Source organism: Panthera pardus, unplaced genomic scaffold (genome assembly GCF_024362965.1).
Source record: "Panthera pardus isolate Hobbes unplaced genomic scaffold, ASM2436296v1 HiC_scaffold_20, whole genome shotgun sequence".
NCBI lineage: Eukaryota > Metazoa > Chordata > Mammalia > Carnivora > Felidae > Panthera > Panthera pardus.
The window spans coordinates 86,992,773-87,009,423 of NW_026526766.1; the positions used below are offsets into that span (position 1 = coordinate 86,992,773).

Consider the following 16,651-nt stretch of genomic DNA (forward strand, 5'->3'; position numbering starts at 1 on the left):
TGTCCTTCCACGTTGCCATGCTGATGGGTCCATTTGCTTCCTGGGCCATCGCTGGGGACTCGCTCCTTGGGGTGCAGTTGGTGGAGTTTCCGGGAGGGCAAAGGCCGAGGGAAGCCTGGCGAGCCCCTTTGAGGCCACTTGGCAACCCGGCAGCGTGGATGGGTCCCTCAGACAGGGAGGGCCCCTAGGGTTGGGGGTGAGGTGGGGGAGTGGTCAGCACAGTGCTTGAGGCCACTGGTGGGGGACAGCCTGGATCCAGCTCAGGCAGCATCTAGCTAAGGTCACTTCTCTCTGGGCCCCTGTGTCCATCTCCGTAAGACGGGTGTTGGGCCAACTGTTGGGGGCAGGGGGCAGGCTCAGGTTTAGTCATGTAGACGGCTGAGCCCGTGAGAGCCAGTGCAAAAGGCTGGAGCAGGTAGGAATGGACCAGACCTAAGCCTGCCAGATCTGTAGATGTTTCCACGGCAGTCAGACATCGGTAGGTTATTGGAAAGGTACTCTTTTTTTGTTTGTTTGTTTGTTTGTTTGTTTATTGTAGAGAGAGCTTGCGTGAGTCGGGGAGGGGCAGAGAGCGAGGGAGAGAGAATCCCAAGCAGGCTTCCATGCTGTCAGCCCAGAGCCCCACGTGGGTCTCTAACCCACGAACTGTGAGATCATGACCTGAGCTGAAATCAAGAGTCAGATGCTTAATCAACTGAGCCACCCAGGCGCCTCCCCCGCCTCTTTTTAAGTAAACTCTATGCCACACGTGGGGCTTGAGCCCACGACACCAAGATCAAGAGTTGCACGCTCTATCGACTGAGCCAGCCAGGTGCCCCGAGACCATCTGTCTTTCTAACTGGCATCTTCGGGGTCCAGGAGTTCCATAGACTTTCATTGGAATGAGTTTCCTGAGGGCGGCGCCCCACTGGTTGTGTTCATTCTTCATCCCTGATGTGCCCATTCCTGGTCTGGCACTGCCTGAGAACTGGGTTTCTGAAGTGAACGGATGAACCTCTAATCTAGAGGGCAGCAGCACATTTTGGGGAGCAGGCCCAGAGATGGGGAGGTTCCTAAAGGACTCTGAGCACGAACCAGTGCGGCTGGGGTACGGTGCACAGAGTTGGACTTTGTGCCTCTGAGGACTGCCCTGTGAGCTCCCTGCCAGACGAAAGACCAGTCCTGCCTGGGACGCCTGGGGACTCTGGAAGAGCCTGGGTCTCAGGACTCCCCCGAGGACTCCTCCCGGCAAGTGGGAGCAGGAAGCCAGAAGTTGGGCTCATCGGATGCAGGCTGGTTCCAAACCTGGGCCTGCCGAGCAGACAGACCTGGGTTTGAATCCTGGCTCTGACACACTAGCCCGGTGACCTGGCCAATGGGGGCTGGAGGGGGGGGGGGGTGACACTCAAGAGCCTCACTGTCCTCAGCTATAAACTGGGCGCATTCAGAGCTGCTTTGCAGGCTGTAGTGAAGTTAGTGCAAGCGACCAAGAGTGGAGCACCTCCCGGTTTGTTGGGAGCGATACCGGGGGCCCTCACTGGTCCACCCCTCAGCTCAGGGAGGAGGCAGGTGGCTCCTGCAGCCTCCCGGGGGGCCTCCCTGCAGCGTGCACATCCACACTGCCCAGCCTCTCGTCCACATGGCAGCTGGACCCACCATCTCCGCCGTCTCCGGGACCCTGCCACGACTCCCGCGCATGTCTCCGTCAGAAATGCGTCCTCTGGAGCGGCAAAGATATGCACAAGGATGTTCTGAGCAGCACTACTCATAACTCCCCAAACCTGACCCTCCCCCCCCCCCCCCCAGTGTCCATCGAGAGTCGAATGGAAAAGAAACTGTGGGGTGTTCACACCATGGAATGCCGCTCGGCAAGAGTGAACAACTCATAACTAGAGGCTACAGCATGGATACATCTCACCAATGCAATGCTAGTGAAGGAAGCCCCCTGCAAAAAGTACCTACTGTAGGATCCTGCTTATAGAAAGTACAAAATTCAGGGGCGCCTGGGTGGCTCAGTCGGTTAAGTGTCCAGCTTCAGCTCGGGTCATGATCTCGCGGTCCCTGGGTTCGAGCCCCGTGTTGGGCTCTGTGCCGACAGCTCAGAGCCTGGAGCCTGCTTCAGATTCTGTGTCTCCCTCTCTCTCTGCCCCTCCCCCACTCAGTCTCTCTCTCTCTCTCTCTCTCTCTCTCTCAAAAATAAATAAACATTAAAAAATTAAAAAAAAAACCCACAAAATTCAGACCAACCTAATGTATGGTGTCACCCTGGAGTGACTAGACAGGGTGTCAGGGTCTCCCAGAGCCCTGGTTCTTGATCTGCGGGCTGCTTACACAAATGTGCTTAGTTTATGGGACTTCATCAAGCTGTACACGTTCAATTCTCGGAATCTCCTATATGAATGTTACATTGTATTAAAAAAATTTTTTTAATGTTTATGTTTGGGGGGGGGGGCAGAGAGAGAGAGAGAGAGAGAGAGAGAGAGAGGGAGACACAGAATCTGGAATCTGAAGCAGGCTCCAGGCTCTGAGCTGTCAGCACAGAGCCTGATGTGGAGCTCGAACCCACAAACCTCAAGATCATGACCTGAGCTGAAGTCGGACACACAACCGACTGATTCATGCAAGCACCCCTAATTTTTTAAATTTTTTAAAGAAGCAAAGCCCAATCAAATAACCAACCCATCCTTCAGAGCTCTCTTCTGTCCTCACCATCGGTGGTAATCTTCAGAGTTTTAGGTGGCCACGCCCCTGCCCGTCCCCCTCCCCCAGCACCTGCCCCCTCCCTCTCTTTTGCCCATTCCATCCAGCCACACTGTGGGGTCAGGACAGTTGCTGATACTGTTCCCTCTGCCAGGAAAATCCCACTCTGGACAACTCCCTCTCAATTTAGAGTTCCTCCTCTTTGTCACTTCCTCCAGAACACTCTCCCTGAGGCAAGAGGACTCTGGAGTCAGATAGGTCTGGGTTTCAGGGGCTTTGCGTCTTTAGGCCTATTTGCTCATCAGTGAAATGGCTGCCGACCAGGCAGGGGCAAAGCAGCCAGGCTCGGGATGGCTGTCCTGCGCCAGAGAATTATTCTGGGAAACTCACAGCCCACTCCTCACACCTCCTGCTTCTCACAGGCTAATAATGGCAGTGCCTGAGGGAGTGGAGGGCAGGTGACAGGGAGGTGGGGCCAGCTGACCCAGACCAACTCAGGCTGGGCCGTATGGGAGCTGAGTACACTTGAGAGCATCTGTGGGCCCTCATGGCTTGCTGGTGGGTGGAGTCACCATCCTGTCGGGACTCAGCCCAGCTCAGCTCATGGTTGTGGCTCGCATGGTTGTGGCAGACTGAGGCCCTCTGGTCGGTGGAACCCTCAGCTTTATTCTTCTCACAAGGTCTTATGCTATTTATCAAGCATTTCTTCTAGCACTGGTCTGGGCCAGGCTCAAATCCGTAACAGGCCCTGTCTTCAAGTTGCCCAGGCTTCTCCACGTGTGGCTAGACGTACTTATATCAGGGTCCCCAGAATACATAGGAATGCAGACTCCAAGACTCCGGCCCAGGAGTCTGGATCAACCCAGGCCCCAGTGGGACCCAGAAATCTGCATTTCTACAAGCTGATCTTGGTGCTGCATGAAGTCAGAGAATCATTGCTTCCTGGAAGACAGACAAGACCAATAACGGTCCAGTGCTGAGGGAGAAGAGGGGTTGCGACTGTGAACCCCGTGCGGGCCTCTCACCTGGCCACGGAAACTTCTAAGTGAGAACAGACACCTGAGCCAGACTTGGCTAGGCAAAGTGGGGCAGAAGGGGTGATGCTTTCCAGGTAGCACAACAGCCTGTACTAAGGCCAGAAGACAAGAAGGGCCGGGCATCTTGCTTGGCCTGAGTAATTCAATCTAACCGGAGAGACCGTGGGGACAGGAGACGGAAAGGTGGGTGGCAAGGTGTGGCTGTTTACGCAGTGCCTTGTGGCCATTGAGAGGAATGTTTCCGGGAAACTAAGCTGTAGGTGGAAAACCGGCCTCTTGTTTAAAATGCTCTCAAGGGGCGCCTGGGTGGCTCAGTCGGTTAAGCGTCCGACTTCGCTCAGGTCACGATCTCGCGGTCCGCGGGTTCGAGCCCCGCGTCGGGCTCTGGGCTGATGGCTCAGAGCCTGGAGCCTGCTTCAGATTCTGTGTTTCCCTCTCTCTCTGCCCCTTCCCCGTTCATGCTGTGTCTCTCTCTGTCTGAAAAATAAATAAACGTTAAAAAAAAAAATTAAAAAAATAAAATAAAATGCTCTCAAGATGCCTAAAGCAAAATAAACGTAACTGAATCAAAGCATCTTTACTAATGGAATGAAAGAAAGGAGTCTTTCTCAACTTCACTTAAACATCCTCGCCGAGCATCAGTTAAGCTTCCGTTCTGTAAAGCATTTAGGGCGCCGAGTGTGCGCCCCGCCCCCGCGGGTCCCCTCCTCCACCCCACACACTTTTAACAGAAGTGCCGCCGGCCAGTAAACAGAGAAAAAGAAGTCCCTTCTGGGTTTTTGGCCTCAGTTTACTCATAAGCAAAAGTGGATCGGCTCTGACCCCAACGTGCCGAGGCTGCTTCCCCGCTTCGAGTATGTCTTCTTACGGGAGCCCAGCGCCCGCCAAACTCGGCCGGGCTTGGGGTGCAGGGGAAGCCTCTGCAGACAAACCAAAGCTCCCACCAAAGTTCAACACGCCCCCCAAGCTAGAGCCTGATTGGCCCGCCCTGCTCACATCGTGAGCCCGCTTCACTTTATGATTGGCTGTTCTCCTTTCTGTTGTGTGCTGGGACCCTCCTCTTCTCTGATTGGCCAGGCTCCTACCTGTGCTCGCCCTGGATTGGACGCCGGCTCGGTCGGCTCGCATGCTCCGGGGCCCGGCTCTCTGATTCGCCACTCGGGTCAGCCTCAGGGCCGGCACGCTAAATGGCTGCGCCGGTACCTGTATCGGCCTCCGATTGGGCACGCGGCGCCTCCCCGGCGTGATAGGTCAGGACCACCGCCCCCCTGGCTCCCCATTGGCTGCTCGGCGAAGCCCGGTCTCCGGGTAAGATGGCAGCGGACGGACAGTGCTCGCTCCCCGCTTCATGGCGGCCGGTGACCCTCACCCACGTCGAATATCCTACAGGTAAAAGGCGGTCCCGCCTTGCAGGACGCCTTTCTGGGGCCGGGTCATCAGCCCCGGGCGCTCCGGCCGGCGCGAGCCCGCGGAGGGGGCGCCGGGGGACCGAGGTGGGAACTGTCAAATAGTGAGCCATGGAGGGGTTCGGCCGGCGCGCGCGCCGCGCAGGCGCAGTGGTGCGGCGATGAGCTGGGCGAAATTGTGAGCGGCTCGCTCGCGCACTCTGCGGCTGCGCCGTCGGGCCGCTCCCCCGGGTCCCGGGACGTGGGTGGGCTGTAATGGGGCTGGGGTCCGCGTGAGGCGGGGAAGGATGACTGGCCTGGACTTGGGTCCTTCTTCCCTGCCCTCCCTGGAATCAGAGAAGCCAGACTCCCTCGTCTGCGTGCAGGGAGTGCCTGTTTCCTTCAAACAGCGCTTTGGGGCTGCAAAAAGCTCCCCATTGCTGGGAGTGTGCAAACCGAGGCCGGGAAGCTTTTCGTTGTTTGAGTACTTGTGCCACGCCCTGAGCAGGGCCCTGCTCCGCGACAGAGGGAACCGGAGGAGGGGACAGGCGGCCCCTGGGATCTGATTTCTGGAGTTTCCCAATCAGATGCATCTCTAGAAGTGCTGTGTTTTGCAGCCGAGAGGTCCTTTAGCGACAGTTCTGGAGGCTAGTAGAGCGGTGTAGAGCTTGGGCCTTAGGATCAGAGGTATCTGGGCTCAAGTTCGGGCTGAGGCTTGGTGCAAGTGACTTCGCCTCTCTGTGCCTCAGTCAGTTCATCTCTAAAGTGGGACTGGTCACAGTGCGTTCCTTCTAGTGGCGATGTAGAAACAACACGAGGTGTGAGAAATGCTGAGTGCCATGCCTGGGACACAACGAGCATTCAGCGTGGAACTGCAGTTAATATTGTCTTCCCAGGACCCTCAGGGCCAACCCACCCTCCCTGGGTAGGATGATTGGGTATTGGGTGAGGCTGGGGGCCCCTCATGGAGCCCTGATTTGCCCCAGGACGGGGGGTGGGGGGGTCTACTCACGCTTCTCTCTGGTGCAGAGATGTGAGAACCTGACCCTGCTGAGGGCCCCAGGGCTGGATGCCAGGGAACTTTGACCCTAAGTATGCTGGGTTATACTGGGGGCAGGGCAGCCCTGCCAGGCACTGGACTCTACCTGCCCGCCCACCCACCCACCATTTATGCCCACCATTCATTCAGCTGGTATTTGCTGAGCACCTCCTGGGTGCTAGGCCCTGAGCTAGCTCTGCGTTTAGAACGATGAACAGGCCCATATGCCCCCTGCGCTATGGACTGTGAAGAAAACCCACTTTACATGAGGGAAACTGAGGCCTGGAGAGGGGAAGGAACTTGCCTAAGCCTTAGTACCTTCATTATTTCCCCTCCGTGGCCTCTGATTAGCTTCTCTGCTCACAAATGAGAAGAAGGAACCTGGTGTTCATGAGCGGCACGACACAGGCTGTGATGAGGGACCCTTTGCAGGGACTGTGGGTGTCTGGAGGAGGGACCTGGGTGAGTCTGGGGGCCTCCTCTGAGGTCTAGTCCTCTGCTGACTCCTCTGTAGCCCCTTTCGTGCCCTCATCACACTGATCCTTGCTTCCTTCACCCCTTCTCTACTCGTTTAGCATCAGTTTTGAGCCTGCTTAAGTGCCAGATGCTGTACTGGGCTTGGGGGATTGAGCAGGGTGTAGAGACCCCGTCCTGCTCTCCTGGAGCCTACCGTGTAGAGGGAGAAACACTGACCCCATATCTATACTAACGAGTGCATCATAAGCGATGCCCTGGTTACAGATTCCCCCACAGACTTAGAGCTCTGCAATGGCAGGAACGTCTCTCTCTCTCTCTCTTCTTTTTTTTTTTTTTTTTTGCAGCTGTGGTGGGTACTTAATTTATGTTGCATTAACCCAGGCAGCATCTTGATTGGGGGAGCCTGTGTGTGCAAAGGTCCAGAAGTGGGACAGGGCCAGGATCATTCAGGGAGCTAGAGTTCTGTCCTGGGAACTGTGGCAGAGGTGGGAGGACTGCAGGGCCTGATGAGCTGAGCTGAGATGGGGTTCATCCCAAGGGCAGAGGGAACCATGGAGGGGCTTAGATCAGAGTGGTGAGGCCAGAGTCTCTACAGCACCTGCGGGAGGGTCCAAGGGTAGCATCGGCTGTGGGACGGGCCAGGCGTCAGCTGGGTAGCCAAGAGACCCAGAGTCTCAGAGCTGGAAGGGACGAGGCCATTAGGTAGATGAGGGAGGAGACAAAGGCCTAGAAAAGGGGAGGGCCTCACCCAGTGTCACCTAGTGGGCTTGGGGCAGCACTAGCCTTTGACCCAGGTTGCTGGCCTATCCCCCACCCCCATGCCAGTTCCAAGCCAGTCCTGCCGTGGATAGATGTGAGTGAGGCCAGGTGTGGGAGCATCTATCTCTTCAACCTGGACTCTGAGCTCAGCCCTGCGTGGGCACCTTCCTGCTGCCTGTGTGAAGCCAGGCTGGTGGTGTGGACCATTTCCCATGCTGGGTTCTCCCAACATGGAAGTGTCCGGGGTGCCAGGGGCTGAGCTGGGTGTCTCACAGGCCTGGCCGCATCAAAGCTCACACAGCTGTAAGATGTGGGTGCTAATATCCCCTTTTCACTGCCACAGGAACTGCTCCATGAGCCATGCATGCCCTTTGACCCCAGAGTAGCCACGCAGCGTCCAATCTCTGATGGTGAGGGCAGCCTTTGGACTCACTGTCAGCTCTGCCGTTAACCAAAGAGGAAAGTGGCTCTTGTCTCTTGGTTTCAGTGTCCTCAGCTCTCAAAAGGGTTCCTGATCCTTTCATGGCCTCCTTTCCAGGCCCGTTAGCAGGGTGAAAAGCGGGTAGGAGGTGCCAGTTTTTTGCCAGTGGAGAGGCTGCCATATTGGGCAAAGCAGCCTCGCCCCTCTCCTCACTTGGTCCCTATCGGGAGCCTGCAGGGTCCAGAGACGATCAGGTTCCCCTGGAGGCCCAGGACGAGGCTGGCGCAGCCCCAGCACGGCACTGTGTTCCAGAGGCCCTTGTATGCCTGCCAGGCAGCCTTGGGATACGGGGCCTGGCCTCTTAGCTCAGATCCGGCTGGGTTCAAATTCCTGCTTTGGGTGGTGGGTTTACTACCTGGACCAGGCCCGAGGCTAGGATTTTAGTCCAGACCTCATCGCTTTCTCACTGTGTGACTCCAGGCAAGTCACGCAACCCATATGGGTCCCAGTTTGTTCATCCACAGAATGGGGCCAGTGAAGCACCTGCTTTAAACCATGCACATTAGGGCTTGTGCCCATGACTGAGTTGGTATGGTACCCTGGTTGACTGAGGCGTCCATGGCTGCCTGGTCCTGCCCTCTGGGCCCTCCTGGGGCCTCTTTTCTGGCTCAGACCTCACTTGACTTGCTGGGTGCTGGCCCCTTTTCTGACTACTGTGCGTGGCTCATCCTGTTCTCCCTGTCTGCCCCAACCTCCCCCTCCCCCCCAGGTGATCTCTCTGGCCACCTCCTTGCCTACCTGAGCCTCAGCCCTGTATTTGTCATTGTTGGTTTTGTGACCCTCATCATATTCAAGCGGGAACTGCACACGGTGAGTGAGCCCGGCCCTGCCCAGCCGTCCGCTGCCCCCACGCCAGGGAGGAGGGGTTCTGCACCGTTTAATCCCAGCTACTTTGCTTTCCCTGCCTTCACCTTCTGGGTTGTTTACTGGTTGGGCTGGGAGGCTCGATCAGATGCCACAGTCTCTGGGCCTGGGTGGTGGCTAGTAGGCACAGAGGCCCAGCTGACCACATATCTTCCTGGCAGATCTCATTCCTCGGGGGCCTGGCACTGAACGAGGGGGTCAACTGGCTGATCAAACACGTCATCCAGGAGCCACGGCCCTGTGGAGGTAGGGCCTGGGCCGTGGGGTCTGGGGGTGCCCAGGTCAGGATGCTACCGCGACGCCTACATCCTTCCATCCTGCTCTCTTCTCCCAGGCCCCCACGAGGCAGTGGGCACCAAGTACGGGATGCCCTCCAGCCATTCCCAGTTCATGTGGTTCTTCTCCGTCTATTCCTTCCTTTTCCTGTATTTAAGGTAAGCTTCTGCTCTGGCCGGGGTGGCCTTGAACTGGCTCAGGCTGGGCTCTGCCAGGAACTCACTCTCAGCCCTTCGGACACCCTTGGGGCTTGGCCTCTGCCAGGGGTGGGAGGAGCTGCCACCAAGGAAGACATGTCCAAGCAGTATTTGGAGAGGGCTGGGGGCTGTTTGGGAGGCCTGGGCTCCAGGCTGTGGGCTGAGGCCACCTGATGGGCCTGTTTTCCTAGAATGCACCAAACAAACAACGCCAGGTTCCTGGACTTGCTGTGGAGGCACGTGCTCTCCCTGGGTCTTCTCACCGCGGCCTTTCTAGTCTCCTATAGCAGGTATGGAGGGAGGGAGAGCCCCTACCACCCCCACCCCCACCCCGCCCACTGGGATCTGGCTGGATTTGTGGTCCCTGTTGGACCTCCGTGTGGACCGGAGTCCCACAGCCTGTAGAGCAGCGCTGGGAAGGGGGTCCCAGGCCCCTTGTTTTAAAGGGCTAGGACTCCGGCTCCCCCTTCTAGCCCAGTCCATGCTCTCTCCTCTGGGCTGAGCCCAAGGTCCTGGGGACACCTGCACACATCAGCCATCTGTTCCCAGTGTCCCAGAGGAGCTTCTTGGAGACAAACTCAGAGCCGAAGGCTGAACAGAAGGCAGATCCCAGCCGAACCAGCCCTTCAGTTCTGTGGTTGGGGGAGCAGCCATTGGGGTCCAACCCCCTGCCTCCTTCTGGAAATAGCTTGGAGGCTGTGTAGTCACAGGAGTCTGTCCCATCTGCGTGCGTCCCTGCCATGTGCACACATACGTCCCTGGGAAGCCGGCACTCGGGCTGGGAGATCGTGCAGGCCTGTGGCCGACTGGCTTTCATGAACTTCCCTCTGTCCTTGGCCCAGGGTCTACCTGCTGTATCACACCTGGAGCCAGGTGCTCTATGGGGGCGTTGCCGGGAGCCTCATGGCCATCGCCTGGTTCGTCTTCACCCAGGAGGTCCTCACCCCGCTGTTCCCTAGGATAGCAGCCTGGTAACTGCCTCCTGGCCTTGTGGCTGCCCCACCCGCCTCTGCCCCCAGCCTCGGGCCCCCTGGGAGGGCCCTAGCGTCCCCGCGTCTGGTGGGCATGGGCTGCAGGCCCTGCTTGCCTGGCATCCTCCTCCCCCAGGGGTTTTCTCAAGCCCAGAAGCCAGGGTACCATTTTCTGTCCTCAACTAGGCTCTCAAGGACTTAGGAAGCAGCCTGAGGCCTACTGGGCTATGCACACCGTGGGGCAGTGCCTCTGCCCGAGTGTCACACTGGCGACATGTCTGGGTCTCTCAGCAGCTGGGTCACAGGCCAGGCAAAGGCTCTCTGAGCAGTGGGGGAGGGTGCATCACCAGCCCCAGGCACTGGCGGGGGAGTCTGGTTTGGTGATAGGCTCACGTCCTGATGCGGTCCTGGCTTTCTGGGTGTCTGTCTCTCCAGGCCTATCTCTGAGTTCTTCCTCATCCGAGACACGAGCCTCATTCCCAACGTACTCTGGTTTGAGTACACGGTAACCCGGGCAGAAGCCAGGTGAGTCAGGGGACAGCAGTCACTGGGTCCTGACTCAGTGGGGCCCCCTGTTTCGGAGGGCTCCCCCACAGCCAGGCACTTGCCTGAGCACTTTTCTTGTACTACCTCATTGAACCTCCCTTGGGGCCCACTTTACGGAGGAGAAACGGAGGCTCAAAGGAAGAGAGGAGGAGTCACTTGACTGGGGATTTGCAGATGGTGGATGGGGGAGCTTGGCAAGAAACCCAGGCCGTCTGGCCCAGAGCTGTGCTTGTAGCCTCCGCAGTTCAGAACCAGACAGCTGGGCAGCCGAGATTCTCAGCGTTGCCGAATGTGGATGCCCCTGGGGGTCATTTAGTCCAGACGCTTTCCTACAGATGGGTAAACCGAGGCATAGGAAGTTAGGGGCTGCCCGTGGATGCATAGCAAGTGGGAGCAAAGCTGGGCTCTGGAGCCTCCTGACTCGACTGTCCTTGTCCACTCACCCCACATCCTGGGTGGGGTGTCAGCTGGGCTGAGGAACGCCTGGTTTCTCCCCAGGCTCAGAAGGGAAGCTGAGGTGAGGCCAGGCTCCAGAGTAAGCCTGGGAGGTTTCCTGGGGGATGCTGGCGAGAGGAGCCCGGGGGCAGGCTGGGGCAGGGTGTTGCGGCATCCGAGAAATCTGTCTGGTGCATCGTGGTCCAAATTATCCTAATGAGCTTAAGGGCAAAGTCCTGGATCCATGAGGAAAGGGGATTTGAGGGGGTTAGGGCAAGCAATCCCATTATTGGTGGAAGGGCCCCTCCTGGCCCAGCCCCACCCCACCTGGCTGGCCGCCACCTGCCTTCATCAACCAAAATTTCCATGTGCACCTGCTCTGTGCCGGGCTGTTGGGTAGCACAGAGCGAGATGGTCACGGCAAGCAGGGGGGACAGGAGGAATGAAGCACCTGTGTGATCGGTGCCCTGGGCCTGAGAGCCCGTGACAAGATCCTGAGGGAACAGCACCCGAAAAGCTTCTGAGGCAGGATGACACTTGGTGAGTCTTCCAAATAGACAGAGGCTGATGTGGCTGGAGCTCAGGGAGTGAGGGGACAGGGACAGGGGATGAGCCTGGGGCCACATCATGCAGGATCTGTCTGGTGGGCATGGTTCGTCTTCCGAATTAAAAAAAAATTTTTTTAACTTTAATTTTGAGAGACTGTGAGCAGCGGAGGGGAGTGTGAGAGAGGGAGAGAGAGGGACAGAGGCTCAGAAGTGGGCACTGTGTTGACAGCAGCGAGCCTCACGCGGGTCTTGTACCCACAAACCGCGAGATCATGACCTGAGCCAAAGTCGGACGCTCAACTGACTGAGCCACCCAGGCGCCCCCATTTTCTGAAAGTTATGTGGGACTCTAGTCAAGCCCATTCATTCTCCTTTCTGAGCCTCAATGAGCCCCGTTAGAAGATGGGGGACGCTATCCCTGCTTCCCCCAGGTGGCTGGGCCCATCATGGATATAGTCCTTCCTCCAACCAGATAACTCGAGTCCCCTGTATAACATCCATCGGTCCTTCTGTCTTTGCTTACGCGCTTCCAGGTGGAGAACCCGCTATCTTTTGTCTGTTTCAGTTGTTGGTAACAGAGCCCTGCTTGTGCTGGCCTATCTGTCATCCCCATAATTAGTTGGATTCCAGCCAGGTCCCTCTGGCTTCAGGTCTCTCGTCCTGGGCCCCACCTCTGCCGCAGTCTCCTGGCTCTGTTCCTGAACTCCAGAGCCGAGATGTCTGGGACACAGTCCCGGGCCAGAGACACCGATCCTCTCTAGGGTCCAAATCCCAGGTGCTAGGGCAGCAGCTCTGATCGGCCCAGCTTGAGTCAATCACTGGGGCTACCGGGGTGGGCATTCACCCATTTTGATGGGACCGTGGATAGGGAGGGGACAGCTGAGGGCATGGGTCACTGAGTGCCAGGAGTCCCCTCGTTTGACCCCGCCCCGGAATCCTCCTCACATTTGACCCCCATCCCCCACTTTGCAGGAACAGACAACGTAAGCTGGGGACGAAACTGCAGTGACCGGTGAGTGTGGCTGGGTCCAGCCTCCAGATCTGGCCTGCATGATGCCTTGCAGGATGGACAGAATGACAGAGGGTTGAAGCAGAGACCTCTACAGACCCAAGTCACCAAGTGGAGCCTTTTTTTTCTTCTTTTAATTTTAATGAACAAGGTGGACCAAAGGGCCGAGCCGGCCCCTCAACCGGGACCCTGGAGGGCCTGCTGCCAAGGGGCACACGGCCAGAGACCCTCGCTGTGCTGCTGCCAGCCCCTGGTCAGGCGGAAAGCGCCCTCGGCATGGGCACCGGGGTGTGGCGTAGAGAGGAGGAGGGCTTGCGCCCCTGGTCGCAGGGCCAGGAAATCCAGGTGGCGTGAAAAATACACACTATTTATTTTTTGGTTTTGTCAAAGGCAGATGGGCTTTTGGGGACGGGGCGGGAAGGGCCCATCTGCTCTGCCCTGGATGCCCTGCACACAGAGGAGGGGCTGAGGTCAGCCTCCCCGGGGCCCTTTGCCCTGGGCCCAGGGGACGGACCGCCGCTCCCTCGGCCTGAGAGGTGGCCTGGGGGCCCAGGAGGAGACAAGCACCCCCCCACGCCCTCCGTGCCACCAATGCCATTCCAGAACTTCGTTCAGTGTTTCCTTGTCTGGGGGGCAGGGCCCAGAGAGAGCGCGCATCTGGCGGCTGCTATCATTGTTCTCTACCCCATGTCGACCCTGCACCACAAGGGCTTTCTCCGGTCCCCTGTCCCCAAGACAATGGTCCCCTTCTGACAAAAGAGCCTGCACATGTGGGTGAGCAAACCCAGGCTGTTTACAGCTCTTTTTTGTCCTGCCATCTAGTAGCAGTTAGTTTTCATCTCCACCCCGACAAAGGGCAGAGGAACCAGGAGCCGGGTGAGGGGAGTGGAGCCGTGGGTGCGTGATGTCCCTGTCCTTCCCTTTCCTTCCTTTCCTTCCATGTGCTCTGAACGTTCCCTTGTCCTTCCCGATGCCCTCCCGAGAGCCTGGGCACCTGCTCGGGTGCCCTTAAGCCTGCGTCCGGGGTGTGGGTGCCCAGATCCCCACTGTCCAGCATGGAACCCGATCTCTGAAGTCTGACTCTCAGATGGAGCTGTGGAGAAGAGATGCTTCCAGACTCTTTGGAAGTTTCGAGAATCGAACCAAGCTGCTCGGGAGCTGTGTTCTACACCCCCCACCCCACCCTTTTTTCTTTGTGGAGGTTCCTAATCTGCTGCTGAAGCACAATGTTCCGGTGCTTTCTTTTCTCATTTGGTCAAGACAGTGTCCAAAAGCCATTCCGGATGCCAGGACCAGGGGCCTATTTCTGGGGAAGGTCGGTCAGTCCCCACGTTTTCCTCCCCTTCCCTTCTTACTTTTATTTTTTACTTTTTGCCTGAGACAAGCCAAGTGTGAGGTGGTTTGATTTAAGAAAAATCAATGAAATTGTTTACTATTGTTTTAAAATAAAATCTTGAACTCTGGCGGCCTGAGCACGTGAACTCATGAGAGGAAGCTGGGGGTGCCTTTGGGGACATGTGACCCTGAGGGGCAAGGCTGCGGCAAACACCATAAAATCATAAGCTCTCCAAGACCTCTAGTCCCTCCCAGCCCCCGAACGTGGGGTCGGAACCGCCTCTGTGACGTTCCCCACCGGTGTCTGAGGAGATCTCGCAGTCTGCCGTTCAGTTACCAGTCTCCCCATTTCTTAGTCCTGCTCTGCCCCGCTGCGTGGTCCTGGCTGGCTCTGGCCCTGCTCCCGGGCCCGTTCCCCCTCTGGTGACAGCCCTTGAGGACTGGGCATGGGTGCCCTTCCTAAGCCTCTGCCACCTCCACTGTCTAATCTGTTTTTCTTGAGCGCGTGGACAGGTGAGCATCTCGCTTCGCAAGAACTAACTGCAGACTGAGCCGGATGTTTGCGGAGGCCCTTGTGGGAGTGAGCTGGGTACAAGTCCAACTCAAGGGCTGGCCCCAGGCAGGCAGTCTAGTCCTTCCTTGGTCCACAAAGCAGAGGTGCCATAGGGCTACACTGGACACCCTCGGGGGCAGGGTGAACCGGAACTGTCTGTCCTCACAGGAGCTTGGAGGCTGGGGCCGGATCCCTGTTGAGTCCACAGAACCTTGACGTTCGGTTACGGTGACCTCACCCCCGGTGCGCAGCAGGAGCAAACAAATCTCTGGAGGCACTTTCACCCCAGATTTGAGTTACTTATGTAAACAGTTTTATATTTGTGGTGCACAAGATACAGAGCGAGGTGGCCAGGTACAGAAGGAAGCCGCGTCGTGACCGAGAGCCCGCAGGAAGCAGGCAATGGAGGCAGACCCGTACAGACCAGAACGGCACCGGCACGGTCAGCCACAGGCTACATCGTTTTCACTGTTCGAAGGAAATAAAAGACAGACTTGAAAATGTCTGTAGGGAACGGGAAACTAAAGTGAGATCTGACAGGGTTTAAAATGAAATTTTAAAAACGTTTAAAAAAGGGCGCCTGGGTGGCTCCGTCGGTTGAGCGTCCGACTTCGGCTCAGGTTATGATCCTGCGGTCGGTGGGTTCGAGCCCCGCGTCCGGCTCTGTGCTGACAGCTCGGAGGCTGGAGCCTGCTTCGGATTCCGTGTCTCCCTCTCCCTGCCCTTCCCCCACTTGTGTTGTCTGTCTGTCTGTCTCTCTCAAAAATGAGTAAACATCTGGGTTCCCTGAGTCCCGGGTGGACTCACTGCCTTCACCCCCCTTGACAGCCCTCCCCGTGACCCCCCTCTGCCCACCATCCCCATCTTCGGGCAGCCCTGCTCCTCCCCGTCCCCTGCAGTCTGGTCCCCAAGCCTCGCCGACTCTACTTGGTAAACATGTTTGAAATGTCGGCCTTCCCCCACTGGCCAGGCCCCCCCCGCCCCCGGAGGCAGTGACGCCTCCCCATACGGTTCCCCCACCCCCAGCCCACCCGGGCCCCCCTTCAACGCATTCCTCAGCACCTTCCTAAAACACCCTCCTCTGTCTCGGGAGAAAGCCGGGTGTTTAGCCTGGCCCCCGGACGGGGCCTCAGGTGGTCCTGCCGTCACTTCACCTGGCAGACTCCTATCCCTGCACTTTCCCAGTGAAGAGAGCCCAAATCAAGTTCGTGCCAACGTGGACAAACTTTTAGGGGATGGATCTAGGTAAAAAAATCGAGTAACATTCAGTCATTCATTGTCTTGCATGTTCAAATTTAATGATGTATCGCACAAAATATAGAGCTGCTCTTTTGCACTCGTATTTTGCAAAAACAAACGAACCACAAAAAACCCACCGCCACCCGCAAAAACGAGTTCGTCATCTGTGTCACTGGCCTCGGGGTCTGCGGGCTCCCGGGGGCCCACAGTGCTGTGGGTCTGCTGGCGAAGAGCACGATGGTGTCCCCAGAATTTGTTTCCCAAGACGCAAGTGCCTCTTGGTGTAACATCCCAACGGGTGGATCTAAAAACTCGATCCTGTAGGAGTGGGCGATCTCCCCAACACTTACCTCCCCAAATGTCCAGAGGCCTTCAGAATACTTGCCTGTCCCCCATCTAACGCTCAGAGAGGGTGAGGTCACAGGCCACGGCCTCAGCAATAATGACTGAATCTTCATGGTTTCTTTGCCTTTCCTCATCTCCCCCTACCCCCCACCGGCCAGTTCCGCCAGGGGACCTTCATGCATTCCACACGACGCTGCTCGGGGTTGTCTTTGCTAAACGTGTTTTCCCCAACCGGTACTTTTTGGCTCCAGTAAACGGAATGAGCCTCTGTAGCATGAGGCCTGTGACCACTCAAGGGCAAGGGGACACCCTCACTCCTGAAGGATCTAGCTTTTTGGGGAACAAGGTCTTGCCTTATATTCGGACTCACGCAGTTCTTAGCACTTGAGCCTCCGGAGTCCTGGGCATCTGTCCAGGCACTGTCCTTGGCTTGGATCCCTCTCCCTGCTCTCCTGCTGCCCCAGGCCGGGTTGGGT

General features: G+C 57.4%; 1 protein-coding gene across 3 annotated transcripts; it reads left to right on the forward strand.

Annotated features, from left to right (window-relative positions):
• The first annotated feature begins 4,974 nt into the window (after positions 1 to 4,974).
• On the forward strand, positions 4,975 to 14,166 carry DOLPP1 (dolichyldiphosphatase 1). 3 transcript variants are annotated; one of them, XM_019420842.2, is made up of 9 exons: positions 5,044 to 5,105; positions 7,720 to 7,786; positions 8,567 to 8,667; positions 8,883 to 8,967; positions 9,056 to 9,155; positions 9,386 to 9,484; positions 10,037 to 10,165; positions 10,601 to 10,690; positions 12,667 to 14,166. In XM_019420842.2, the coding sequence occupies exons 2-9, from the start codon at positions 7,741 to 7,743 to the stop codon at positions 12,701 to 12,703; spliced, it is 687 nt and encodes a 228-aa protein (XP_019276387.1). In that variant the 5' UTR covers positions 5,044 to 5,105; positions 7,720 to 7,740; the 3' UTR covers positions 12,704 to 14,166. The 3 variants fall into 3 exon arrangements, with proteins under 3 accessions (XP_019276385.1, XP_019276388.1, XP_019276387.1); XM_019420840.2 differs by lacking the exon at positions 7,720 to 7,786 and having other exon boundaries at positions 4,975 to 5,105; XM_019420843.2 differs by lacking the exons at positions 7,720 to 7,786; positions 10,037 to 10,165 and having other exon boundaries at positions 4,975 to 5,105.
• Positions 14,167 to 16,651: the final 2,485 nt, after the last annotated feature.